The sequence below is a fragment of the Boleophthalmus pectinirostris genome, unplaced genomic scaffold, assembly GCF_026225935.1.
Source record: "Boleophthalmus pectinirostris isolate CB_2022bp ecotype Guang Dong unplaced genomic scaffold, ASM2622593v1 HiC_scaffold_12, whole genome shotgun sequence".
NCBI lineage: Eukaryota > Metazoa > Chordata > Actinopteri > Gobiiformes > Gobiidae > Boleophthalmus > Boleophthalmus pectinirostris.
In genome coordinates this window covers 38,925,161-38,953,101 of record NW_026571018.1, presented here as the reverse complement: position 1 = coordinate 38,953,101, position 27,941 = coordinate 38,925,161, and the positions used below count along the sequence as shown (strand labels likewise).

The 27,941-nt window shown below is 46.5% G+C and overlaps 2 protein-coding genes across 2 annotated transcripts in view; both read left to right on the top strand.

The window, feature by feature from the left end:
• Positions 1-27,941, top strand: part of LOC129407530 (CD5 antigen-like) — a 303,815-nt gene that overhangs the window by 100,233 nt on the left and 175,641 nt on the right. The gene's annotated exons all lie outside the window — the stretch shown is intronic.
• Positions 1-27,941, top strand: part of LOC110160399 (alpha-tectorin-like) — a 91,547-nt gene that overhangs the window by 10,808 nt on the left and 52,798 nt on the right. Inside the window, 10 exon segments of the mRNA XM_055148954.1 lie at positions 6,223-6,351; positions 8,112-8,399; positions 11,203-11,340; positions 14,334-14,499; positions 16,254-16,486; positions 18,831-19,010; positions 20,642-21,212; positions 22,217-22,827; positions 23,875-24,445; positions 26,284-26,621. Coding sequence (XP_055004929.1) covers positions 6,223-6,351; positions 8,112-8,399; positions 11,203-11,340; positions 14,334-14,499; positions 16,254-16,486; positions 18,831-19,010; positions 20,642-21,212; positions 22,217-22,827; positions 23,875-24,445; positions 26,284-26,621 — 3,225 coding nt within the window.

The window sequence follows — 27,941 nt, the reverse complement described above, 5'->3', positions numbered from 1 at the left end:
AGGGACTAAACAAGGACCAGACCGGGACTAAACAAGGACTAGACCGGGACTAAACAAGGACTAGACCGGGACTAAACAAGGACTAGACCGGGACTAAACAAGGACTAGACTAAGACTAAACAAGGACCAGACCGGGACTAAACAAGGACCAGATCGGGACTAAACAAGGACTAGACCGGGACTAAACAAGGACTAGACCGGGACTAAACAAGGACTAGACTAGGGACTAAACAAGGACTAACAAGACCGACTAAACAAGGACTAGACCGGACTAGACTAGACGGGACTAAACAAGGACTAGACCGGGACTAAACAAGGACTAGACCGACTAAACAAGGACCTACCGGACTAAACAAGGACTAGACCGGGAACTAAACAAGGACTAGACCGGACTAAACAAGGACTTAGACCGGGACTAAACAAGGACTAGACCAAGACTAAACAAGGACTAGACCAGACCTAAACAAGGACCAGACCGGGACTAAACAAGGACCAAACCGGGACTAAACAAGGACCAAACCGGGACTAAACAAGGATTAGACCGGGACTAAACAAGAACTAGACCGAGACTAAACAAGGACTAGACCGGGACTAAACAAGGACTAGATCGGGACTAAACAAGGACTAGACCGGGACTAAACAAGGACTAGACTAGACTAAACAAGGGACTAAACAAGACGGACTAAACAAGGACTAGACCGGACTAAACAAGGACTAAACAAGGACTAGACCGGGACTAAACAAGGACCAGACCGGGACTAAACAAGGACTAGACTAAAGACTAAACAAGGACCAAGACGGACTAAAACAAGGACCAGACGGGACTAAACAAGGACTAGACGGGACTAAACAAGGACTAGACCGGGACTAAACAAGGACTAGAACCGGGATAAACAAGGACTAGACCGGGACTAAACAAGGACTAGACAAGACTAAACAAGGACTAGACCAAGACTAAACAAGGACTAGACCGGACTAGGACTAAGACCGGGACTAAACAAGGACTAGACCGGGACTAAACAAGGACTAGACCAAGACTAAACAACGGACTAGAGACTAAACAAGGACTAGACCGGGACTAACAAGGACAAGACTAGACCAAGAACTAAACAAGGACTAGACCGGGACTAAACAAGGACTAGGACCGGGACTAAACAAGGACTAGACTAGACGGACTAAGGACTAGACCGGGACTAAACAAGGACTAACCGGACTAAACAAGGACCAGACCGGGACTAAACAAGGACTAGACCGGCTAAACAAGGACCAGACCGAGGACTAAACCAGGACTAGACTAAAACAAGGACCAGACCGGGACTAAACTAACCAGAACTAAACCAGGACCAACTAAGGACTAGACAAGGACTAAACAAGGACTAACCGGGACTAAACAAGGAACCGGGACTAAACAAGGACTAGACCGGGACTAAACAAGGACAGACCGGGACTAAACAAGGACCTAGACCGGGACTAAACAAGGACTAGACCGGGACTAAACAAGGACTAAACAAGACTAAGACTAAACAAGGACCAGACCAAGGACTAAACAAGGACCAGATCGGGACTAAACAGGACAACCTAAAACAAGGACTAGACCGGACTAAACAAGGACTAGACCGGGACTAAACAAGGACTAGACCGGACTAAACAAGGACTAGACCAAGACTAAACAAGGACTAGGACTAAACAAGGACTAGACCGGGACTAAACAAGGACTAAACTAAGGACTAGACCGGGACTAAACAAGGACTAGACCGGGACTAAACAAGGACTAGACCAAGACTAAAACAAGGACTAAACCAGACCGGGACTAAACAAGGACTAGACCGGACTAAACAAGGACTAGACCGGGGACTAGACCGGACAGACTAGGAGACTAAACAAGGACTAGACCGGACTAAACAAGGACTAGACGGGACTAAACAAGGGACCTAACCGGGACTAAACAAGGACTAGACGGGACTAAAACAGGACTAGACCGACACTAAACAAGGACTAGACCGGGACTAAACAAGGACTAGACCGGGACTAAACAAGGACTAGACCAAGACTAAACAAGGACTAGACCGGGACTAAACAAGGACTAGACCGGGACTAAACAAGGACTAGACCGGGACTAAACAAGGACTAGACCGGGACTAAACAAGGACTAGACCAAACAAGGACTAAACAAGGACTAGACCGGGACTAAACAAGGACCAGACCGGACTAAACCAAGGACTAGACCGAGACTAAACAAGGACCAGACCGGGACTAAACAAGGACTAGACCAAGGACTAAACAAGGACTAGACCAAGGACTAAACAAGGACTAGACCAAGACTAAACAAGGACTAGACCGGGACTAAACAAGGACTAGACCGCTAAACAAGGACTAGACCACTAAACAAGGACTAGACCGGGACTAAACAAGGACTAGACCGCGGGACTAAAAAACAAGGATTAGACCGGGACTAAACAAGGACTAGACCGACTAAACAGACTAAACAAGGACTAGACCGGGACTAAACAAGGACTAGACAAAGACTAAACAAGGACTAGACCGGGACTAAAACAAGGGACTAGACCGGACTAAACAAGGACTAGACCGGGACTAAACAAGGACTAGACTAAGACTAAACAAGGACCAGACCGGGACTAAACAAGGACTAGACAAGGGACTAAACAAGACTAGAACCGGGAACTAAACAAGGACTAGACCGGGACTAAACAAGGACTAGACTAAGACTAAAAGACAGGACTAGACCGGGACTAAACAAGGACAGACCGGGACTAAACCGGACTAAACAAGGACTAGACTAAGACTAAACAAGGACCAGACCGGGACTAAACAAGGACTAACCGGGACTAAACAAGGACTAGACCGGGACTAAACAAGGACTAGGGACAAGGACAGACCAAGACTAAACAAGGACTAGACCGGGACTAAACAAGGACCAGACCGGGACTAAACCAGGACCAGACCGAGACTAAACAAGGACCAGACCGGGACTAAACAAGGACTAGACCAAGACTAACAAGGACTAGACCAAGACTAAACAAGGACTAGACCAAGGACTAGACCGGGACTAAACAAGGACTAGACCAAGGGACAGACCGGGACTAAAAACAAGGACTAGACCAAGACTAAACAAGGACTAGACCAAAGACTAAACAAGGACTAGACCGGGACTAAAACAAGGACTAGACCGAAGACTAAACAAGGACTAGACCGGACTAAAAACAAGGACTAGACCGGGACTAAACAAGGACTAGACCGGGACTAAACAAGGATTAGACCGGGACTAAACAAGGACTAGACCAAGACTAAACAAGGACTAGACCGGGACTAAACAAGGACTAGACCAAGACTAAACAAGGACTAGACCGGGACTAAACAAGGACTAGACCGGGACTAAACAAGGATTAGACCGGGACTAAACAGACTAGAAAGACTAAACAAGGACTAGACCAAGACTAAACAGGACTAGACCGGACTAAACAAGGACTTAACGGGACTAAACAAGGACTAGACCGGGACTAAAACAAGGACTAGACCGGGACTAAACAAGGACTAGACCGGGACTAAACAAGGACTAGACCAAGACTAAACAAGGACCAGACCGGGACTAAAACAAGGATTAGACAGGACCAGACCGGGACTAAACAAGGACTAGACCGGACTAAGACTAAAACAAGGACTAGACCGGGACTAAACAAGGACTAGATCGGGACTAAACAAGGACTAGACCGGGACTAAACAAGGACTAGACTAAGACTAAACAAGGACCAGACCGGGACTAAACAAGGACCAGACCGGGACTAAACAAGGACTAGACCGGGACTAAACAAGGACTAAGACTAAACAAGGACAAGACAAGGACTAAACAAGGACCAGACCGGGACTAAACAAGGAGACCGGGACTAAACAAGGACCAGACTAAACAAGGACTAGACCGGGACTAAACAAGGACCAGACCGAGACTAAACAAGGACTAGACCGGGACTAAACAAGGACCAGACCGGGACTAAACAAGGACCAGACCGAGACTAAACAAGGACTAGACCGGGACTAAACAAGGACTAGACCGGGACTAAACAAGGACTAGACCAGGACTAAACAAGGACTAGACCGGGACTAAACAAGGATTAGACCGGGACTAAACAAGAACTAGACCGAGACTAAACAAGGACTAGACCGGGACTAAACAAGGACCAGACCGAGACTAAACCAGGACCAGACCGGGACTAAACAAGGACCAGACCGGGACTAAACAAGGACCAGACCGGGACTAAACAAGGACCAGACCGGAACCAAACCAGGGCTACACCGGGACTAAACAAGGACTAGACCCTGAATAGACCAAGACTAAACCACGACTAGACTGGGATTAGACCGGAACCAAACCAGGACTAGACTGGGACTAAACCAGGACTGATCCAGTGTCATTAGTGGAGTATAAATATAAACTCGCTCCAGTCGTCGAGTCGATTTCCTCCGCTGATGTTTTATGTGATAAAAACACTAAAGTCTCAGTCTGGTCTGACATTGTTTCGGGAAAAGTCCAGGACCGGGCTCTTGTTTCCAGGGCAACGGACGCGCGTCAAGTATTTTTGTCCCGTTCGTCCACGGCGTCAAAGACACGAGCGTCAGGGGCGTCTGAACTCAAATGCAAAGGCTCCAAATAGAAACGTCAAGGTGTTTTTTGACGCTTTTGGTGTGAACGAACCTTTAGAGATAGAGTGAGGAGCTCAGTCACACGGGAGGAGGCCCCGGGGAAGACCCAGGACACACTGGAGGGACGATGTCTCTGGACTGGCCTGGGAACACCTCGGAAAAATGTCTGGGGTGTAGGAAGTCCCTGCTTAGACTGATGCCCCCAGGATAAGCGGAAGAAAATGGATGGATGGGACTTCTGGGTCAAAGTCGTGTCTGTATCGGTCTCTTTAAGATCAACTATGGCCAGGACATTTGAGTTTCCGGTTTGGACTAACGGTGCAGAAGAGTCAGACGCAGGTGACCTCTCAGCCCCTGCCCCGACCTGACACCGCCGGGCACCGCCACGTCCAGCTGTGCATGATCCTGGGGGTTTTATTTCAACATTTTGTCCCTAAATCCAAATCTGAACATTAATAACAGACCGATCAGACGCCTTCTTTCCCCGAGGTCAGTCCCGCTCGAGTTAGCAACAGGTTTTTATTTTCAGAAGAGGCGTTACTTCTAACGGCGTCGCTCCTGATTGGCTCTTTGGTCACTACGGCTACGTTCAGACTGCAGGACTTAACGCTCAATTCAGATTTTTTTGTGAAATCCGATGTTTTTTCGAGGTCGTTCACATTTCCAGTTAAATGTGACTTGTATGTGACTCCAGTGTGAACATTAAACGGCCCAAAAGTGTCCCACATGTGACACTGGAGACACGACGACGTCAACCGCAGCGAGCGTCTCTGTGTTTACACAAGTTGTCCAAACATGGACGCAGCATCGAGCACCTGGAGATTTTAAAGTTCCTCTCGTACCGGAGCCACAACATGAACAACTGACTTGTTTTAAGGAGGAGATTGAGAAGGACCAGGTTTTTGGTCGTGGTGTTTTTGTGGGACAGAACGTTGAAAGGAACGTGTGGATGTGGAGACGGAGCCAAGAGTGGTGGGACAGTGATTTAAAATTTTCGTCTGACGAGAAGAACGTTTGTGTCTTGTTGATAACGTGTAGGTGGATGAATGCGCTTTGGCCGTTCACACTGAAGTCACATGTTAAAGATCAGATATGTATCGGTTTTAGGAGCACATATCCAAGTGTCCTGGGTCACATTTGAAAAAATCAGATCTGTGTGGTTCAGACTGTCATTTAAAGATCAGATACAGGAACATAGAGGCCAAAAAAATCAGATTTTGGTCACTTCAGGCTGCAGTCTGAACAGAGCCTCTGATACTTGCGTTTGGAATTCCAAATGTGAAACTTGGGTCCAGATTATCCGCTATGACTACAAGAAATGGTAGAAATGCGCAGGAAGTTTTAAGGAACGTGTAAAATCCCTCAGTGGTCCAGGTAGAATCCACGACAAAGGAGAAGTTTGTTTATTTTGGTCGAAGAAACAGTTTCAGTAACAGTTCTCTGCTTGAACCTTGGTCCACTTCACAAACTACACTTTAACGCAGACATTCAGTTTCCTGTCACAGTTTTCCCGTCAGTTCTCTTACTGATCCTGCGTGTGTCCTTGGCTCTGCAGGAGACCGTCAGGACGTGCTGTATCCGTTCGGACCTGAGCACCGGGACCTGGAAACCCCGAAGATGGACGACGGAAGCTCCCCTGAAATCACTCTCCTCGTGCCTTTTGTGTTCTTCAACATCCCGTACCGCACCGCCTACGTAAGCCGCCCGGGGGAGCGCTCCGTTTTGTTACTTAGAATCAGGGTCTGTCACCTGCTCGTTTCCATGGAGACGTCACTGCTCCTTCTGGAATGTTCCACAGTGTGACTTTAAACAGCTCGACTTTACATTTATTCAATCACAGGAGGATTTACGGGTCAAAAATCCCTCGAAAAACAAACAGACATAGTGACTGTGAGCGGGGTCGCCTCTCCACAGATCTGACCTGGAACTTGGTCTAGTTTGGTCTCCATGAAGATAGAAAGGTTTAATGCCATAGTGTGGAACATTCCAGACAAAGCAACAACATCTCCTCATAGAAAAGTGTTTGACAGACGCGCCACCAGAAAAGTTATACAGTGCAGCTTTAAGTAAACTACAGACACCTGAGGTTTATAGCACAGCACTTATGTTTATTTTGTTATGGTCCAGAAGATAATTTGTTCCATCAGATTCTAAAAGGTGATCTCTCCCTTTGGTCTTTCTGTTTGGTCCCTCTGTTTGGTCCCCCTCTTTGATCCCTCCCTGTGATCCCTCCCTTTGGTCCCTCCCTTTGATCTCTCACTTTGGTCCCTCTCTTTTTTGGTCCCTCTTTTCTTTTTGGCCCCTCCCTTTTGTCTCTCCCTTTGGTCTCTCCTTTTGGTCTCTCCATTTTCTCTTTCCAATTGGTCTCTTCCTTTTGCCCCTCCCCTTTGTCTTTCCCTTTGGTTTCTCCATTTGGTCCCTCCCTTTGGTTTCTCCTTTTGGTCTCTTCATTTGGTCTCTCCCTTTGGTCCCTCCTTTTTGTTTCTCCCCTTGGTCCCTCCTTTTGGTTTCTCCCTTTGGTCCCTCCTTTTTGTTTCTCCCCTTGGTCCCTCCTTTTGGTCTCTCTCTTTGGACTCTCCCTTTGGTCCTTCCCTTTTGTTCCACCCTTTGATCCTTCCCTTCGGTCCCTTCCTTTTGTCCCTCTCTTTGCTCTCTTCCTTTTCTTCCCTCCCCTTTGGTCCCTCCATTTGCTCCCTCACTTTGGTCTCTTCCTTTGGTCCTTCCCTTCTGTCTCACCCTTTGGTCTCTCTGTTTGGTCCCTCTTTTCGGTCCCTCCCTTTGATCTCTCACTTTGGTCCCTCTTTTTTTTGGTCCATCTCTTTTATCCCTCCCTGTTGGTCTCTCCATTTGGTCCCACCTTTTTTGGTCCCCTCCCTTCGGCGCCTCCCTTTAATCCCTCCTTTTGGTCCCTCCCCCTCTCTTGGTCCCTCCCTTTGTTCCCTGCCTATGTTCCCTCCCTTTGGTCCCCCCCTTTGGTCTCTCCATTTGGTCCCTCCCTCTGTTTTTTCCATTTGATCTCTCCTTTTGGTCTCTTCCATTTGGTCCCTCCCTTTGTTTTTTTTCCATTTGATCTCTCCTTTTGGTCTCTCCATTTGGTCCCCCCTTTGTTTTTTTTTCCATTTGTCTCCATTTTGGTCTCTCTTTTTTGGTCCCCTCTTTTGTTTTCTCCCTTTGGTCCCTCTTTTTGTTCTCTCTGGTCCTTTTGGTCTCTCCCTTTGGTCCCTCCTTTGTCCTCCCTTTCTCCCTTTTGCTCCCTCCCTTTGGTCTCTTCCTTTGGTCCTGCCCTTCTGTCTCACCCTTTGGTCTCTCTGTTTGGTCCCTCTTTTTGGTCCCTCCCTTTGATCTCTCACTTTGGTCCCTCTTTTTGTTCCATCTCTTTTACCCCTCCCTTTGGTCTCTCCATTTGGTCCCTCCTTTTGGTCCGTCCCTTTTGTTCCGTCCCTTTGTTCCCGCAGGTGAACAACAACGGGGTGATCTCCTTTAACGTGCAGGTGAGTCAGTTCACCCCGGAGGCCTTCCCGTTGAGCGACAGCCGTTCGTTCATCGCTCCCCTTTGGGCCGACGTCCACAACGGGATCCGGGGCGACGTTTACTACAGGGAGACGACGGAGGCCGAGGTGCTGGACCGAGCCTCACAGGACGTCAGGAAATACTTCAAAAACCTGCCGGGCTTCAGCGCCTCCTGGGTCTTTATCGCCACCTGGCACCAGGTCACGTTCTACGGAGGGAGTCAGACCACACCGGTGAGACTAGACCGGGACTAGACCGGGACCGGGACTAGACCGGGACTAGACCGGTAGACCGGACTAGACCGGGACCGGGACTAGACCGGGACTAGACCGGGACTAGACCGGGAACTAGACCGGGACTAGACCGGGACTAGACCGGGACTAGACCGGGACTAGACTAGACCGGGACTAGACCGGGACTAGACCGGTGAGACTAGACCGGGACTAGACCGGGACCGGGACTAGACCGGGACTAGACCGGGACTAGACCGGTGAGACTAGACCGGTGAGACTAGACCGGGACTAGACCGGGACTAGACCGGTGAGACTAGACCGGGACTAGACCGGGACCGGGACTAGACCGGGACTAGACCGGGACTAGACCGGGACTAGACCGACTAGACCGGGACTAGACCGGGACTAGACCGGGACTAGACCGGGACTAGACCGGACTAGACCGGACTAGACCGGGACTACTAGACCGGGACTAGACCTAGACCGGGACTAGACCGGGACTAGACCGGTAGAGACTAGACCGGACTAGACCGGTAGACCGGACTAGACCGGACTAGACCGGGACTAGACCGGGACTAGACCGGGACTAGACCGGGACTAGACCGGGACTAGACTAGACCGGGACTAGACGGGACTAGACCGGGACTAGACTAGACCGGGACTAGACCGGGGACCGGGACTAGACCAGGACCGGGGACTAGACCGGGACTAGACCGGTGAGACTAGACCGGGACTAGACCGGGACCAGGACTAGACCGGGACTAGACCGGGACCGGACTAGACCGGGACTAGACCAGGACTAGACCGGGACTAGACCAGGACTAGACCGGTGAGACTAGACCGGGACTAGACCGGGACCGGGACTAGACCGGGACTAGACCAGGACTAGACCAGGACTAGACCAGGACTAGACCGGGACTAGACCGGAGACTAGACCGGGACTAGACTAGACCGGACTAGACCGGGACTAGACCGGACTAGACCAGGACCGGGACTAGACCGGGACTAGACCGGGACTAGACCGGGACTAGACCAGGACCGGGACTAGACCGGGACTAGACCGGGACTAGACCAGGACCGGGACTAGACCGGGACCAGGACTAGACCGGGACTAGACCGGGACTAGACCGGGACTAGACCGGTGAGACTAGACCGGGACTAGACCGGTGAGACTAGACCGGGACTAGACCGGGACCGGGACTAGACCGGGACTAGACCGGGACTAGACCAGGACCGGGACTAGACCGGGACCAGGACTAGACCGGGACTAGACCGGGACTAGACCGGGACTAGACCGGGACCGGACTAGACCGGGACCGGGACTAGACCAGGACTAGACCGGGACTAGACCAGGACTAGACCAGGACTAGACCGGGGACTAGACCGGGACTAGACCGGGACTAGACCGGGACGGGACTAGACCGGGACTAGACCGGACTAGACCAGGGACTAGACCGGGACTAGACCAGGACTAGACCAGGACTAGACCGGGACTAGACCAGGACTAGACCAGGACTAGACCAGGACTAGACCGGGACTAGACCGGGACTAGACCAGGACCGGGACTAGACCGGGACTAGACCGGGACTAGACCAGAACTAGACCAGGACTAAACCAGGACTAGACCGGGACTAGACCGGGACTAGACCAGGACTAGACCAGGACTAGACCGGGACTAGACCAGACTAGACCAGGACTAGACCGGGACTAGACCAGGACTAAACCAGGACTAGACCAGGACTAAACCAGGTCTAAACCAGGACTAAACCAGGACCGGGACTAGACCAGGACTAAACCAGGACTAAACCAGGTCTGAACCAGGACTAAACCAGGACTAGACCAGGACCGGGACTAGACCAGGACTAAACCAGGACTAAACCACGTCGGAACCAGAACTAAACCAGGACTAAAACCAGGAATAAACCAGGACTAAACCAGGACTAAACCAGGTCTGAACCAGGACTAAACCGGGACTAGACCAGGACTAAACCAGGACTAAAGCAGGACTAGACCAGGTCTAAACCAGGACTAAAACCAGGACTAAAACAAGGTCTCAGTCGTGGTCTGGTCCTCATCTCAGTCCTGATCTCAATCCTGATTTTGTCCAAGTCTCAGTCCTGGTCTTAGTCCTGGTCCCAGTCTCAGTCCTAAACCAGGACTAAACCAGGACTAAACCAGGATTAAACCAGGATTAAACCAGGATTAAACCAGGAGTGTTGGGATGGTTGGGTGATCAGGATTGGTTTAGTCCTGGTTTAGTCTTGGTTTAGTCTTGGTTTAGTCCTTGGTTTAGTCCTGGTTTAGTCCTGGTTTAGTCTTGGTTTAGTCCTGGTTTAGTCCTGGTTTAGTCCTGGTTTAGTCTGGTTTCTGGTTTAGTCCTGGTTTAGTCTTGTTTAGTTGGTTTAGTCCTGGTTTAGTCTGGTTTAGTCTTGGTTTAGTCTTGGTTTAGTCCTGGTTTAGTCCTGGTTTAGTCTTGGTTTAGTCTTGGTTTAGTCTTGGTTTAGTCCTGGTTTAGTCCTGGTTTAGTCTTGGTTTAGTCCTGGTTTAGTCCTGGTTTAGTCTTGGTTTAGTCTTGGTTTAGTCCTGGTTTAGTCTTGGTTTAGTCTTGGTTTAGTCCTGGTTTAGTCAATTTTTTCCATTTTTCATTTAAACACAAAATCAAAAACTGAAAAACTAAATCATTATCTGTTTTTTTCATTTTGGTTTTGGAGACAAATAATGAAGAAAATCGTTGTTTTTTATCTGTTTTCTTATTTTGGTTTTATTTGGAGTAAACCCGGACTCCCTTTTGTCGGTTTTTCAGGTGAACACGTTCCAGACGGTGTTGATCTCCGACGGCGTGGCGTTCTTCAGCATGTTCAACTACGGCGAGATCACGTGGAGCACGGGCACGGCCAGCGGCGGCGACCCGCTCACCGGGCTCGGAGGAACCACGGCTCAGGTAAAGCACCGGGACGCTCGCCGCCGCCCCCCTGTGGACGCGGACCTCGAAAACCCCAGCGCGGCTAGATTATAAAGGTGCAGTCGCCTTGTAATTATGATGACCAAAAAAAATTCATCAACTCTGGACGTGGTGGGGCTAAACATTTGCCAATAGATAACGACACTGCCTCGTTATCTGTGAGCTGACAGGCTGTCAATCAAACTTCCCTACGTTTCTAGTGTAACTGACTTGCCTGCGCCGCCGGTACGTGGTTTATGTACGACACAGACGCTGTTTACTCCACCAACGCAACAGTTCTTAGCGGCTTTTTTGACCTATATCTTCCTCGCAGTTCGCACAAAGTTTGTTGCGATGGCGACAAGAATCCAGGAGCAGTTCGCTGCAAAAGAAAGTCCGTTTTTGAGGTGAAAGAAGAAGACAAGGGGAAAAGCAGCGAAGCCAAAACTAAGGTGATTCTTGGAAGATTCATTCCAGCGATGGTGCGACTGAAGCAGACGCAAGGGTCTAAAGACTGAACCACTGGTCCACAAATTACTCCTGGACAGGAAACTTCTGCTTATTATGAAAACCTACTTTATTTCCAAGAGCGAGACAAACGTTTTTCAGGACACAAAAGCGATATCCTATGTCTGAAAACGTAATTTTCAAGGCAAAGAAAGAGTCGCTTGCTGCTGCGTGTTGTAGTTAGTTCATTCGCACTGAATCTCCGCGCAACCTTCCCTGCACCCCTTTCCTGCTCCTCACTTCTCCGTCTTGTCTAACCAACACTGTAGTTAGTTGTTTACAAGTCATGTGCAGCGGCTGTAAACAAACCTGTTTGTGGCGTAAGGAGGAGGAGGGAGGAGGTGTTTCTACGTAGGAGCTGTGGGGGAGGGGAGGTGGTTTCACACATGCACAACATTTGAAAAAGGACAAACAGTCGCTGGATTTCTCCTTCCTTGGAAAATCCTCTATACAACCTTTAACGTTCTGTTGTAACCATGGCAACCTGATTTATTATGATGTTTTCTGATCTGTGTTCTGACGGAGTTTCCTGGAGTTGTGTTTTGTTTCATTCACGTGTTTAACTCACAAACTCTGCAGATTTAGCAGAGTTCTTCTTCTCTCAAACTGAAAACACTCTGTTCCACCTTATGATGTCATTAAGTGTTAATACAGGGAGTGCTCCACTGTGTTTTTAAACTCCACACACCTTCACTAGAATCATCTGGATCATTTCCTTAGTGTAGTCTCAGTGTAGTGTCAGTGTAGTTCTGGTGTAGTCTCAGTGTAGTCTCAGTGTAGTTCTGGTGTAGTCTCAGTGTAGTCTCGGTGTAGTCCCGGTGTAGTTCTGGTGTAGTCCCGGTGTAGTCTCAGTGTAGTTCTGGTGTAGTCCCGGTGTAGCCTCAGTGTAGTCCCGGTGTAGTTCTGGTGTAGTCTCAGTGTAGTTCTGGTGTAGTCCCGGTGTAGCCTCAGTGTAGTCCCGGTGTAGTTCTGGTGTAGTCTCAGTGTAGTTCTGGTGTAGTCTCGGTGTAGTCTCAGTGTAGTTCTCTGGTGTAGTCTCAGTGTAGTTCTGGTGTAGTCTCGGTGTAGTCTCAGTGTAGTTCTGGTGTAGTCACGGTGTAGTCTCGGTGTAGTTCTGGTGTAGTCTCAGTGTAGTCTCGGTGTAGTTCTGGTGTAGTCTGGTGTAGTCTCAGTGTAGTCCCGGTGTAGTTCTGGTGTAGTCTCAGTGTAGTTCTGGTGTAGTCTCGGTGTAGTTCTGGTGTAGTCTCAGTGTAGTTCTGGTGTAGTCTCGGTGTAGTTCTGGTGTAGTCTCGGTGTAGTTCTGGTGTAGTCTCAGTGTAGTTCTGGTGTAGTCTCGGTGTAGTTCTGGTGTAGTCTCAGTGTAGTCTCGGTGCAGTTTAGTCTTGGTGTAGTTCTGGTGTAGTCTCAGTGTAGTCTCAGTTTAGTCTCGGTGTAGTTCTGGTGTAGTCTCAGTGTAGTCTCAGTGTAGTCTGGTGTAGTCCCGGTGTAGTTCTGGTGTAGTCTCAGTGTAGTCTCGGTGTAGTCTCAGTGTAGTCTCGGTGTAGTCTCGGTGTAGTTCTGGTGTAGTCCCGGTGTAGTTCTGGTGTAGTCCCGGTGTAGCCTCAGTGTAGTTCTGGTGTAGTTCTGGTGTAGTCTCAGTGTAGTTCTGGTGTAGTCTCGGTGTAGTCTCGGTGTAGTTCTGGTGTAGTCTCAGTGTAGTCTCGGTGTAGTCTCGGTGTAGTTCTGGTGTAGTTCCCGGTGTAGTTCTGGTGTAGTCTCGGTGTAGTCTCAGTGTAGTTCTGGTGTAGTCTCGGTGTAGTCTGTGTAGTTCTGGTGTAGTCTCGGTGTAGTCTCGGTGTAGTTCTGGTGTAGTCTCAGTGTAGTCTCGGTGTAGTCTCGGTGTAGTTCTGGTGTAATTCTGGTGTAGTCTCAGTGTAGTCTCAGTGTAGTCTCGGTGTAGTTCTGGTGTAGTCTCAGTGTAGTCTCGGTGTAGTTCTGGTGTAGTCCCGGTGTAGTTCTGGTGTAGTCCCGGTGTAGTCCTGGTTTAGTCCTGGTTTAGTCCTGACGTGCCCGTGTGTAATCACTAATCTCTCATAAAATTCCAGAATGTTAAAATCCGCCCGTTTCAGCAACTATTTTCCCGCACCTGTCGGGTCGTCACGGGGCCCGACAGGTGCAGGACTCTGGTTTGGAGCTTTGCAGATGTAAACAAAATAATAATCAAACGTGTGAATGAAACAAACAACACAACACACAACTTCAGGTCTGTTTTTTGAGGAGGAAACATTAGAACATGACTCACCGGAGTCTGTTTATTGTAATATACAGTAGGAGCTTTTTTTCCAGAACAAAAAAACAATTCCAACATGTTTTTTTCAGAGTTAAAAATTTCAAAGTTTGGTGTTTAGACTTTAGAGTTTAAAAAGTGATGAAGCAGAGGTTCTTCTGTGGTCCGTCCCTCACTCTGGTCCCTCACTCTGGTCCCTCGTGTCGCCCTCCACACTCAGTCAGGTTTCAACGGCGGAGACATCGGGCATTTCTTCAACCTGCCGGGGTCTCGCTCCAACGACGTCGTCAACATCGAGCAAACCACCAACGTCAACGTCCCCGGGCGATGGTTCTTCAGGGTCGACACGGAGCTCATCGACCCGGCCAACGGCTGCAGCTACAACGGCAAGTTTAGTCCTGGTTTAGGACTGGTTTAGACCTGGTTTAGTCCGGGTTTAGTTTAGACCTGGTTTAGTCCTGGTTTAGGACTGGTTTAGACCTGGTTTAGTCCTGGTTTAGTCTGGGTTTAGTCCTGGTTTAGACCTGGTTTTAATCCTGATTTTAATCCTAGTATTATTTCTGATTTAATTCTGGTTTTAGTCCCAATTTTAGTTCTAGTTTAGACCTGGTTTAGTCATGGTTTAGTCCTGTTTTAGTCCTGGTTTTAGTTCAGATTTTAGGTCTGGTTTTATCCTGGTTTTAGTTCTGGTTTTGACCTGATTAAATCCTGGTTTAGACCTGGTTTATTCAAGATTTTAGACCTGATTTTAGTTCTGATTTAATCCTTGTTTTAGTTCTTGTTTAGACCTACTTTTTGGCCTGGTTTAGACCTAGTTTAGTCCTGGTTTTAGTTGTGGTTTAGACCTGGTTTAGACCTGGTTTTAGTCTGGTTTAGACCCGGTTTAACCCTGGTTTTAGTCCAGATTTTAGTTCTAGTTTAATCCTGGTTTAGTCCTGGTTTTAGACCTGGTTTTGACCTCGTTTAGACCTGGTTTTAGTCCTGGTTTAGACCTGGTTTAAACCTGGTTTTACTCCTGATTTTAATACTAGTTTAGACCTGGTTTAGACCTAGTTTAACCCTGATTTAGTTCTGGTTTAGACCTGGTTTAGATGTGGTTTAGACCTGATTCAAACCTGGTTTAGACCTGGTTTTAGTCCTGGTTTAGACCTGGTTTAACGCTGGTTTTAGTCACGATTTTGGTTCTAGTTTAGTCCTGGTTTAGACCTGGTTTTAGGTCTGGTTTAATCCTGGTTTAATCCTAGTTTAGACCTGGTTTAGTCCTCTTTTTTGTCCTAGTTTTAGTCCTGATTTTAGTTCTGGTTTAATCCTGGTTTTAGTTCTTGTTTAGACCTACTTTTTGGCCTGGTTTAGACCTGGATTTAGTTCTGGTTTTGTTCTGGTTTTAGTCCTGATTTAGACCTGGTTTAGACCTAGTTCAGACCTAGTTTAGACCTGGTTTAGACTTGGTTTTAGTCCTGGTTTAGACCTGGTTTAGACCTAGTTCAGACCTAGTTTAGACCTGGTTTAGACTTGGTTTTAGTCCTGGTTTAGTCCTGGTCTTGTCCTGCTTTTAGTTCAGATTTTTTGTCCTAGTTTTAGTCCTGATTTTAGTCGTGGTGTAGACCTGATTTTAGTCTGAAATTGTCTTTGGAGAGATTCTGTTTTTGAGGAGGAACATCAGAACATCAGAACATCAGAACATCAGAACATCAGAACATCAGAACATTAGAACATCAGAACATCAGAACATCAGAACATTAGAACATCAGAACATCAGAACATCAGAACATTAGAACATCAGAACATCAGAACATCAGAACATCAGAACATCAGAACATCAGAACATTAGAACATCAGAACATCAGAACATTAGAACATCAGAACATCAGAACATCAGAACATCAGAACATTAGAACATCAGAACATCAGAACATCAGAACATCAGAACATCAGAACATCAGAACATTAGAACATCAGAACATTAGAACATTAGAACATCAGAACATCAGAACATCAGAACATCAGAACATCAGAACATCAGAACATGACCTGAAACTCGTAGATTCAGTTTTGTGTGATTTTTTCCCAGTAGACGTTCGCTCTGTCTTTTCGTTTCTCTCTGTAAAACCCTCCGACCTTCTGCCCGTGCCGTCTTCAGGACGTTACTACCGACCGGGCGAGATCTTCTGGCTGTCGGACCAGTGCTCGCAGAGGTGCCGCTGCCTGGACCTGGACAACGAGGTGCAGTGTGAGCGGGCGCCGTGCGGGCAGCTGGAGACCTGCGAGCACCAGGAGGGGGCCTTCTACTGCCAGCCCACGCGCACCAGCACCTGCGTCGTGTTCGGGGACCCGCACTACCACACCTTCGACGGGTTCCTCTACCACTTCCAGGTGAGGACGAGACCGCCGAGCCCGACACCAGGGTTCAGACCAAAGCTCCAAATGAAGCTCATCCAGGACAGCGGATAGTTAGTTATTTTCAGACCTGCAAACTGAAAAGAAAAAAAAAAAGGTGACAGTGTCCGGCGGGGGCGAAAGTGGCAAGTAAAAATAATTTAAATTCAGAATAAAAAATAATTCTGCTTTAAAAAGACCATGTAAACACTTATTTTTTATTTTATTTATTTATTTTGCGCATATAACATGACAATAAAAAGAAACAGACTACATAAAAAGTCGGTGCCGGAAAAGGCAAAAAACCCAATAGGGCGAAATATTAAAGCCTCCACCTTATGATACATTAAAAATTTTACATTATCACTGTGCATAAAAAAACTATATATAATATATATATATATCTATATATATATATATATATATATATATATATATATATATAGTGTATGTAGAAAAATTGCATTAAAACACCATGGATTAAATTCTTTTCATTCAAACATGGATTAAAACACAATGAAACATCCACAAAAGATTATCAAACATCACCATGAAATATCCAACATTTCCTCAAACTCTTTTTAAACAACACCTCTGATATACAGTCACTGACCAGATGTGAAAACTTAATTAATGATTATTTGGAATTAAATTTACTCGGAATTAAACTTAAATCCGAATTAACTGGATGGTTTATTCTGATTTTAAAGCGCAATTAATTTATTCTGCGATCATGTAAACCAGGAGAGTCAAACTCATCTTGTTCCGGGGGTCGTGTCCAAACGACTTTGATCCCAAAGTGTCCGGATCAGAAAACTCATGTCATATAAACCCCAAAAATAACAATAAGTTCAAATATTTGTGCAGAGAAACACAAATCTATTACACAAATCTTTTTTAATTGATGAACTCTTTCTTTTACAAAATATTATAACGTTAACACTTTATAATAACTACACCTTACTTAGCCTTAATAAAGCATGAACAAAGACTTAATTAATAATGAACAAAGATTTAATTAATAATGATTCACGCTTAGTAAATGCTTAATAAAACATAATTCATCTTCACTTTAGAAAAACTCTCAAAAAGACTTAACTAACAGATAACAGCTGCCTGAATTATCATTGCATTGTATTATTAGTAAATCATTCTCTCATAACTTACTAATCATTAATAAATGGTTAGTTCATGAGTAATTAAGTATGAAATAATTATGAGTAACTATTTACAGCACAGGCAAATTAAGTACAAGTGCGAATTAAGGTAGTAATTAAGTAGTAACTAAGCGTGAATCATTATTAATTAAGTCTTTGTTCATGCTTTATTAAAGCTAAATAAGGTGTAGTTATTATAAAGTGTTACCTATTATAATATTATGAACAACCTGAAACTTTAAGAAAAATACAATTTCAACACAAAGTTTGAACATGAACTTGTCTGTAAACAGGAAAAAGTCCAATTTTTGTTGTAAAATCCTGCACTCGGCTCCACTTTTCTCATGTTGGACATTTTTCTGATGAGGGTGTCACGGTCAACAGTCAAAACGATCGTCCTTTAAGAGCGTTTGGAAAGAGACAAGTCTTCATTTGTGCTGCTCTGGTGGGAGGGGCCACGTACAGAGACGCTGGAGACGCTGCTGTGATAAACACCACAGAAAATTAACAAGATTTTAATAGAAAATATCATTAAAATATTTTAGTAGAAAATCACCCAAGGGCCACATTAAAGATCTTGGAGGGCTGGATTCAGTCCCCGGGCCGGATGTTTGACACCCCTGGACTAGAACCTGCTCTTGTTGTGAGATTTGAGTTTCTTTTCATAAACTCCTTTAGAGGAAGTGGAGTAAGATTATTAAAAACTTTGTAAACCAAAATTAAATCTGCATATTTGACTGTGTTGTCTCAATAATTTAGGTGCAGCAAAATCACTGAATTTAAATACATTAATTCTTCTGTCATTAAAGTTCAAATCTTGATTCAGGGACAAAACAGTGAAATAAAAACCTCAGAGTGGATTAATTTGAGCATTTTAAACCAGATTGGTGGATATCGGTTGAGACTTAAAGCCAAAATATCAACGCTGGTATCAGAAGTGGGGGAGTCTACGGGGGACGGGACAAAGGGCTCTGTTGTCGTGGACTTAGGGGCCAAGAAATGGACCCTGTTTCTATACATTTATACGAGAGGGGCCCATGTGAAGTTTCTTGCCCCAGGTCCATGGATCACGTGTGGACGGGCCTGATCAGAGCTGAAACAGTTGGACCCGTGCGTTTCCATTATAACGAAACACAGATATCAGAGTTTTTATCGCGGTCGTGAACGTTCTCTCGTGTTTCCAGGGCACGTGCTCGTATCTGCTGGCTCGCCCCTGCTGGGAGCTGACCGGGCTGCCCTTCTTCAGCGTGGAGGCCAAAAACGAGAATCGGGGGATGGCGTCCGTGTCGTGGCTCCGCGAGGTCACGGTCGAGGTCTACGGGCACCGAGTCCTGCTGCCCAAAGGGACTCTCGGAACCGTCCAGGTAACAGTCCCGGACGTCTCTAGGGTCCAAGAACAATCTGTGTGTCGTTTTTCAAAATAAAACCAAAAATAAGAAAATGTAAAAAAACTACAATTTTCTTCATTATTTGTCTCCAAAACCAAAATGAAAAAACGGATAAAGATTTAGTTTTTTCAGTTTTAGATTTTGTGTTTAAATGAAAAAAAAAAAGGATAACGGACTAAACCAGGACTAAACCAGGTCCAGGACCAGGCCGGAACCAGACCGGGACTGAAACCAGGACTTACACCAGGAGCAGACCAGGACCAGATCGTGATTGAGACCAGGACTGAGACCGGGACAAGACCAGGACCAGGACTGAGACAGAGACTAGGACCAGACCGGGACTGAGACCGGGACAAGACCAGGACCAGACCATGATTGAGACTGGGACTGAGACCGGAACTGAGACCGGGACCAGGCCGGGACCAGGTTGGGACCCACTCAGAACTTAGACCGGGACCAGATTGGGACAGAGACCGGGACTGAAACCGGGACCAGGACCAAGACCAAGACCAGACCGTGACTGAGACTGGGACTGAGACTGGGACAAGACCAGGACCAGGACTGAGACCATGATTGAGACTGTGATTGAGACGGGAGACTGGGAGTAAGACTGAGACCAGGACAAGACCAGGACCAGACCATGGTTCAGACTATGACCAGACTGGGGCCAGACCGGGACTGAAAACGTTTTAGTTCTGGTTTAGTCCTGGTTTAGTCCTGGTTTAGTCTTGGTTTAGTCCTGGTTTAGTCCTGGTTTAGTCCTGGTTTAGTTCTGGTTTAGTCTTGGTTTAGTCCTGGTTTAGTCCTGGTTTAGTCCTTTTAGGGTTTAGTCTTGGTTTAGTCCTGGTTTAGTCCTGGTTTAGTCCTTGGTTTAGTCCTGGTTTAGTCCTGGTTTAGTCTTGGTTTAGTCTTGGTTTAGTCTTGGTTTAGTTTTGGTTTAGTCCTGGTTTAGTCTTGGTTTAGTTTTGGTTTAGTCCTGGTTTAGTCTTGGTTTAGTCTTGGTTTAGTCCTGGTTTAGTCCGTTTTTCCATTTTTCATTTAAACACAAAATAAAAAACTGAAAAAACGAATCTTTATCTGTTTTTTTTTTTTTTTTTTTTTGTTTTTGGAGACAAATAACGAAGCAAATAGTTGTTTTTTTGTTTTCTTATTTTTGTTTTTATTTTGAAAAACGAAGGAAGAACGACACACAGATTAAGAACAATAAAATATGTTTAACAATGTTTTTCCTCATTCATCTCAATAATCGATCAAATTTAAAGCTCCCACATCACACTTTTATCTGATCTTTGCTTTAATGTCGTTTCCTCATCACAAAAAAAACAACAGGAAGTGCTCCAGTGACATCACAAGGTGGAACAGAGCGTTTAGAGTTTTGGACATGTCGGGCTGCAGGGCCAGAGGCGGCGCTAACATTAGGCAAAAGTCGACGGTCCCCAAATCTGAAGGGGCCCCGACCCACTGCCCCCAGAGCAATTAAATTATCTCTCGATATAATATTAAATGAGAGAATTTTACTTTTAAACAATTATCAGAAGAAAAATAATAATCATCACATGTTCTGATTTTCTTTAACTGAATGAAAGTTAAATGTTTGTTTTTTTCAGGTGGACGGTTTGATGAAGACTCTGCCCGTGCAGATGCAGCTCGGCGCGGTGAAGGTTTACCAGTCCGGTGTGGCCGTCGCCTTGGAGACCGACTTTGGGCTTTTGGTGACGTACGACGGGCAGCACTACGCGTCCATCTCTCTGCCCAGCTCCTACTTCAACAACACCTGCGGCCTCTGCGGGAACTACAACGACGACCCGTCCGACGACCCGCTGCTGCCGGACGGCTCGCTGGCCGAGAGCGTGGTGGAGCTCGGCGGCAGCTGGCGAGCCGAGGACACGGACTGGCGCTGCACCGACGGCTGCGCCCAAAACTGCAGCGTGTGCGACGCCTCCAGCGAGGCCTTCTACTTCCGACCGGACTACTGCGGGATCATCAACAAGACGGACGGGCCCTTCAGGGACTGCCGGGCGGTGGTGGACCCCACGGCCTTCGTCTACAGCTGCGTGTACGACATGTGCAGCAACAAGGACAACATCACCACGCTGTGCCAGGCCATCCAGGCGTACGCTCTGGCCTGCCAGGCGCTCGGCGTCACCATCCGCTCCTGGAGGTCTCGAGCTTTCTGCGGTGAGATTTGTCTTTTGTACACGAGCGCTAAAGCCGCAGACTCTACAGCTCGAGTCTCCAAACTTTTCCTCTGGTGAGCTGCATTTACAAAACGAAAATGCCACAGAGCTGCTCGTTTAAGTGAAGAAACTGAGTAAATTAGCCACGGCCTTAGACGAGGTGCAGTTAGAGTCTATAAAACATAAACTATTATCCATTTATTAGTGCACAGTGTTATGGATCAGAATGAGGCACTGGTAATCAGCATTTAATTATTCTAATTTAGCTTTTTCATCACAATACATGTAATTCAGAAATCCCCTGGCAAGTTGCTTTGACGGGGGCGGAGAACTGCCAGAATCTCCCAAGCTACAGTCTGGAGACTCCTGCTGTACATTTTATATAAATCGACATGTTACGTTCAGAACAGGAAGTGATCGTGGGCGAGATTCAGCTCCATCGACTCTTTGTATGTAAAAACCATGGCCTCTCCCTGTAGCTTGTTTCATTAATCCTGGTGAGATGGTGAAGGCGTCAAAGCCACAGAGATAATAACTGTATAAAGAAAAGAGAGACAGGTTTATTTAATGGACAAAACAGAGAAAAAAACACCAGGATCACGTAGAGCGAGTTAATACAAACATTTTAAGATCAAAATACCGAGGCTCACAGCAGCAGGTACAGACAGAGGAGCCACAGTGTTCCAATGGAAGTCAGTGGGAGCCAGAGTCAGAAGGAGCCGAAAGAGCCACATGTGAACTTCCTGTTTGGAACACGGCAGGAAACACATGAGCTCTGTCCTTTTATATAAAGAGTCTATGGTCAAAGCAAAGACACTGAGTCTGTCTGAAGCAGAGAGTGGACGATGAAAACGGGTTAAGATCAGAAAAATGTCGTCTTAAAGATTCTTCAAACATGAATCAGTCCAAATAAAACTTCATAGTGTCAGAGAGAAGAAACACCTAGAACACAGAGAAAGAAGTTTAGTTTAACGATGTAATAATTGTCTCTGGTTTGTCCCGCAGCTTTGACGTGTCCTGAGTTCAGTCAGTACCAGGTGTGCACCACGGCGTGTCCCGCCTCCTGCTCCGACCTGACGGCGCCGCTGTACTGCGCCCACCCCTGCACCGAGGGCTGCCAGTGCGACCCGGGCTACGTCCTGAGCGGCAGCCGCTGCGTGCTCCAGGAGGACTGCGGCTGCGAGCACAACGGCCTCTACCATCCCATGAACGCCACCTTCTGGGTGGGCGCGACGGGCGAGGAGGGCGACTGCAGCCAGCGCTGCACCTGCGGCTTCGCCGGGGAGGTGTCCTGCTTTAACGAGTCGTGTAAGGACGGCGAGGTGTGCGCGGCGGAGGCGGGGCTCCTGGGGTGTTACCCGAGGAGAGAGGGCGTGTGCTCCGTCACGCAGACCGCCATGACGGCGTCCTTCGACGGGGCGCACCTGCCGTTCCCGGAGGACAGTTCGTTTTACCTGGTGAAGCTGTGCGGCCCCGTCCCGGTGAACGGATCCATGGTGGAGGTGAAAATGAGCCGACGCCTCTTCAACAAAGGACCGGCCTGGAAACGTCCCGTCATCGTGACCGTGGCCAACGTGGAGGCGCAGATGGGCGGAGTCGACTTCGACACAGTGAAGGTCGGTTAGTGTCAAAGACATTGGGGGTGTTCTACGTGTGTCTCTATGGTGGAGTGTTCAGCAGTTTGCATAGAGACACAACGCACACACTGTCAAAAATGTTTCTACATTGTCTGAAAAAACACCAAATTGATTTAAAGAGCAGGTTTTAATTTTCCTTTGATCAGTCCAAATGTTCACGGTCTTGTTTAGGAGTTTGATTTTCAATCAAAATAGTTCCTCAGTACTTCAAGTACTTCAAGTACAGTACTAACATCCTGCGTTTGTCTCAGTCTCAGTTTATGTTCAGGCGTCATGTGAAGCTCAGAACCTCCAGAGCTCCGTCCCTGAGCTGCAGCGGCTGCACCAGCACTGACTCATGGGGGTTTAGGGAGAATCCGTTCAGATTGAAGAGACACATTTTAGGATTAAACAAACTGGATTTCAGCTTTGAACCAGCAACACAAATGAGAGAGTCATGTGAGGCTCATTCTGCTTCTGATTGGAGAATTGTCTTGATCTAGTTTTTTTTTTTTTTTTTTTCAGGTACAGCATCTTTAAAGGTCCAATATTAAACTAAACGGACTCTTGAAAGTTTTAGTTTACTCTTTAAAGCGTCTCTGCGTGTCCAAAAAAGCACTATATAAACCTGATGCATTATTCTTATTTTTATTTTTTTATGTGATGTTCTAACCCTGGTCCCTCCTCAAAAACAGAGCTGGAGTTTTTTGTTTCATTCACATGTTTACGTCACTATTATGAGTCTGTCTACATCTCCAAAACTCCCAACCCTCTTTTCCACCTTGTGATGTCATGAAGAGGTTGTTTTCAACGTGAACATGTTATTTTACTTTTAGTTCGGTAGAGATCTGCAATTCCAGCGCTGAAATGATCCAGATGATTCAGGTGAAGGTGGGTGTAGTGTAGTGTAATTTTTCCTGTATCACTGCATGACATCACAAGGTGGAACAGAGTATTTGTGCGTTAAATGTGTGAATGAAACAAAACACGACTCCAGTTCTTTTTGTGACGAGGAACCTGCTTTCAAACCCTTTGTTCTGTGCGCAGGTGAACGGTGAGTCCGTGGTGCTGCCGTACGTTCACCCGATGGAGACGGTGATGATCTACCGCGCTCCAGGAAACGCCACGGTGGTGGAGTCCCGCGGGCTGCTCCGGGTTCACTACACCAGGCAGGGCCACGTCAACATCTCCCTGTCCACGCTCTACTACAACCTGACCTGCGGCCTGTGCGGCGTCTTCAACGGCAACGCCACCGACGACCTGCGCCTCCCCAACGGGCGCCAGGCCGAGTCCCCCGAGCAGTTCACCGAGGCCTGGAAGTCCCTGGCCGACGACCTGACGTGTAACGGGGACTGCGACGACCTGTACCGCATGTGCACGGACCTGCGCCTCTACCAGAGCCCCTGGATGTGCGGGAACATCAACGACCCCGGGAACAGCTCCTTCATCGCCTGTCACAACGTGGTCAACCCTTCGCCGTTCTTCAGGAGCTGCCTGTACAACATGTGCGTGAAGGAGGGAAACCGCTCGGCCATGTGTAACTCCCTGCAGGCCTACGCCAGCGCCTGCCAGGACGCCCACGTCAGCCTGGCGTCGTGGAGGAGCGCCACCAACTGCCGTAAGAACCGTCTTCATTTACAATCAAATACACGACTTAAAGGTTGTATAGAGGATTTTTTTAAGGGAAGAGAAATACAGTGACAGTCCTTGTGCGCATTCAGAATTACTGTTGAAGTTTCCTGTCTAGAAGTAATTCAGCGACCGACGCGTCACTTTTTAGACCCTTCGTCTGCTTCGGTCGCGCCATCGCTGGACGAGATCTCCAAGAATCACCTCTGTTTGGCTTTGCTCCTTTTCCTCTTCTCTTCTTCTTTCCTCAAAAACGGACTTTCTTTTGCGGCGAACCGGTCGTGGATTCTCGTCCGCCGTCGCGACAAACTTTGTGCGAAATGCGAGGAAGCGACAGTTCGAAAAAGCCTCTAAGAACCGCTGCGTAAACCACGTAATCCCCGCGCTCCGACGAGTCAGTTACACTAGGGAGTTTAATTGACAACCTAACAGCCAATAGAAAATGAGGGAGCCTCGTTTTCTATTGGCTGATGTTTATCTGGCCGCACTACGTCCACAGTTGATCGATTTTTGTTCTTTTTTTTTTGGTCATCATAATTACAAAGCTGCTTCGTCTCTGTAATGGTATTTTAATCTTTCACTGACAGTTTGAAACTAAAAAAAATCCTCCATACAACCTTTAAAAAAAGCTTAAGATATAAACATTTAAACCCATCAGAAAATGACTTAAAAGTAGTGAAATGTTCTTGCTGCGTGGACGGATCATTTTACTGGACAAGTTTTCTTAAAATAAACGACCTCTAGACTAAAACAGAGCTTTTTCACCACGTCTGGAAGTGCAGCGCTGTAGGATAAACGTAACTCTAGGTTAATGCTTTTCTGTGGCAAAATATCTTTGGAAATGTCTCACATATTTTCCAGCAGCTTCATAAATCTGCCCCTATTACCACTTCATGACATCACAAGGTGTAACAGAGCGTTTGGAGCTTTGGGGATGTAGACCGACTAATGGCAAAGGAGAAATTCAATCTGTCAACTGGACAAACATTTATTTGGTCGAAAACGTTTGGCAGCGTGGAGAAGAAGCAGCTCATCCTCATCAAAACAAAACAGATAATGATTCAATTTTTCAGTTTTTGATTTTGTGTTTAAATGAAAAATAGAAAAAACTGATAACGGACTGAATCGGGACTAAACAGTTTTCAGTCCTGGTCTGATCCCAGTCTCAGTCCTGGCCTCACTCCTGGTCTGGTCGTGGTCTGGTCCCAGCCTCAGTCTTGATCTCAGTCCCGGTCTGGTCCCAGTCTCACTCCTGGTCCTAGTTCCGGTCTGGTCCCAGTCTCAGTCCTGGTCTGGTCATGGTCTGGTCCCAGCCTCTGTCTTGATCTCAATCCCGGTCTGGTCCCAGTCTCAGTCCTGGTCTCACTCCTGATCCTAGTCCTGGTCCTGTTCTCGGTCTCAGTTCTGGTCTGATCCCGGTCTCAGTCCTGGTCTGGTCCCGGTCTGGTCGTGGTCTGGTCCCGGCCTCAGACTTGGTCTCAGTCCCGGTCTGGTCCCAGTCTCAGTCCCGGTCTCAGTCCTGGTCCTAGTCCTGGTCCTGTTCTCGGTCTCAGTCCCGATCTGGTTCCGGTCTGGTCCCTGACCTGGTTCAATCCTGGTTCAGTCCTTTTTCCGTTTTTTTCCATTTTTCATTTAAACACAAAATCGAAAACTGAAAAAATGAATCTTTATCTGTTTTTTCATTTTGGTTTTGGAGACAAATAATGAAGAAAATCGTTGTTGTTGTTTTTTTTTCATTTTCTTACTTTGGTTTTATTTTGAAAAACGACCGACACACAGATTGTCTCTAAACTGAAAGTAGAATGATCTTTGTCTCGTTCCTTTCAGCTCTTCCGTGTCCTGAGAACAGTCACTTCGAGGAGTGCACCACGTCCTGCCCGCTGACCTGCGCCACGCTGGACGAGCCGGAGGAGCCGTGCCCGCTGCCGTGCCAGGAGGGCTGCCAGTGCGAGGACGGCTACGCGCTGATGGACGGGCTGTGCGTGGCGAGGCGGGACTGCGGGTGCGTGTACCACGACCGCCACCTCGCCACCAACCAGACCTTCTGGACCGACTGGGAGTGTCGCGACCGCTGCTTCTGCAACGGCTCGGACAACGCCGTGTCCTGCCAGCCCGCGCCGTGCCAGCCCGAGGAGTACTGCCAGGGGAGTAACGCGGGCACCGGGGTTAAACACCCGTGCGATCAAACTCCTTTTCCATCTGAAGTCTTTTGCTGTCGTCATCTGAGCGGAAATGACCTCGTATCATTTCCACAAAAATAATAATTCATGATTTTAGAAATAAACTCGCACAAATGAAAACAGCACAAACCAAACACGAACGGTTCATATCATTTTTTTTTATTTAAATTTTTTTTATAATTTGTCAAGTTTGAGGGATTGAATACCCAGCACATCCACAACAAAATATAAAACTAACACACATACAAAAAAAATAAAATAAAATAAATTAAATTAAATTAAATTAAACTAAATTAAATTAAATTAAAATAAATTAAAATAAAATAAAAATTTAAAAATACAAGGGATGGGGGGTTGAGGAGGGTGTGTGTAGTACAGAGTTTCTCAGTGCAGTATAATTTTTTTCTGTTGCTTTGAGACTCTTTAACATTTTGAGAGGACGACGTCATCGGCCCAAAATAAAACTGAAGAATATCTTAAAAATCTTAATCGCACAAACGAAACTTTTTGCAGCACAAATGAAGCACAAACGATTTATATAATTTATTTATTTACGTTTTAATTATTTATTTTGCACATATATCCTCCTGGTACCTGAAGAAAAAAACTGTGTTGCAATATATATATATATATATATATATATATATATATATATATATATATATATATATATATATATATATATATTAGTGATTTTCTATCTATTATTATTTCTATTTGGAGATAAATTAACACCTTTTTAAAAATGTTGTTAATTTTATTTTTGTTTAGAATTTTATAACATGTCCTCTGTGATGGACACCGGGCAGTGTTGGGAAGTTTAATTTTAAAATGTAATCCCCTACAGATTACAGATTACATACCCCAAAATGTAGTTTGTAACATAATCCATTAAATTACTTAAAGTGAGTAATGTAATCTGAATACTTTGGATTACTTGAGTTGCTGCAGAGAAGCAAAGACGAGGAAATCGTCACATAAGATGTTTTGTCTGATAAAAGAAAATAAAAAGCCCAAACTTTACTGAACCAAATTAAAATTATTATTGATAGAAAACGAGGAAACACGTCCATGTGATTTAGTCGCTCCACATACAAAATGTTCTCTGTAAACTCGGGATGATTTCTTAGTCAGACAAATGTTTCCTTTTTGTTTCTTCCTGTGGATCAATCCTGCCCATCACCTTCACCTTTCACTATTTTTCAATTCCGTTGGGAAGAGAAACAGTTTGAACAGAGGTTTGAGTCACACACATCTGATTCACTTTTGCATTTATGGAGTTTTTCCGCCGTTTGGATCCAACAA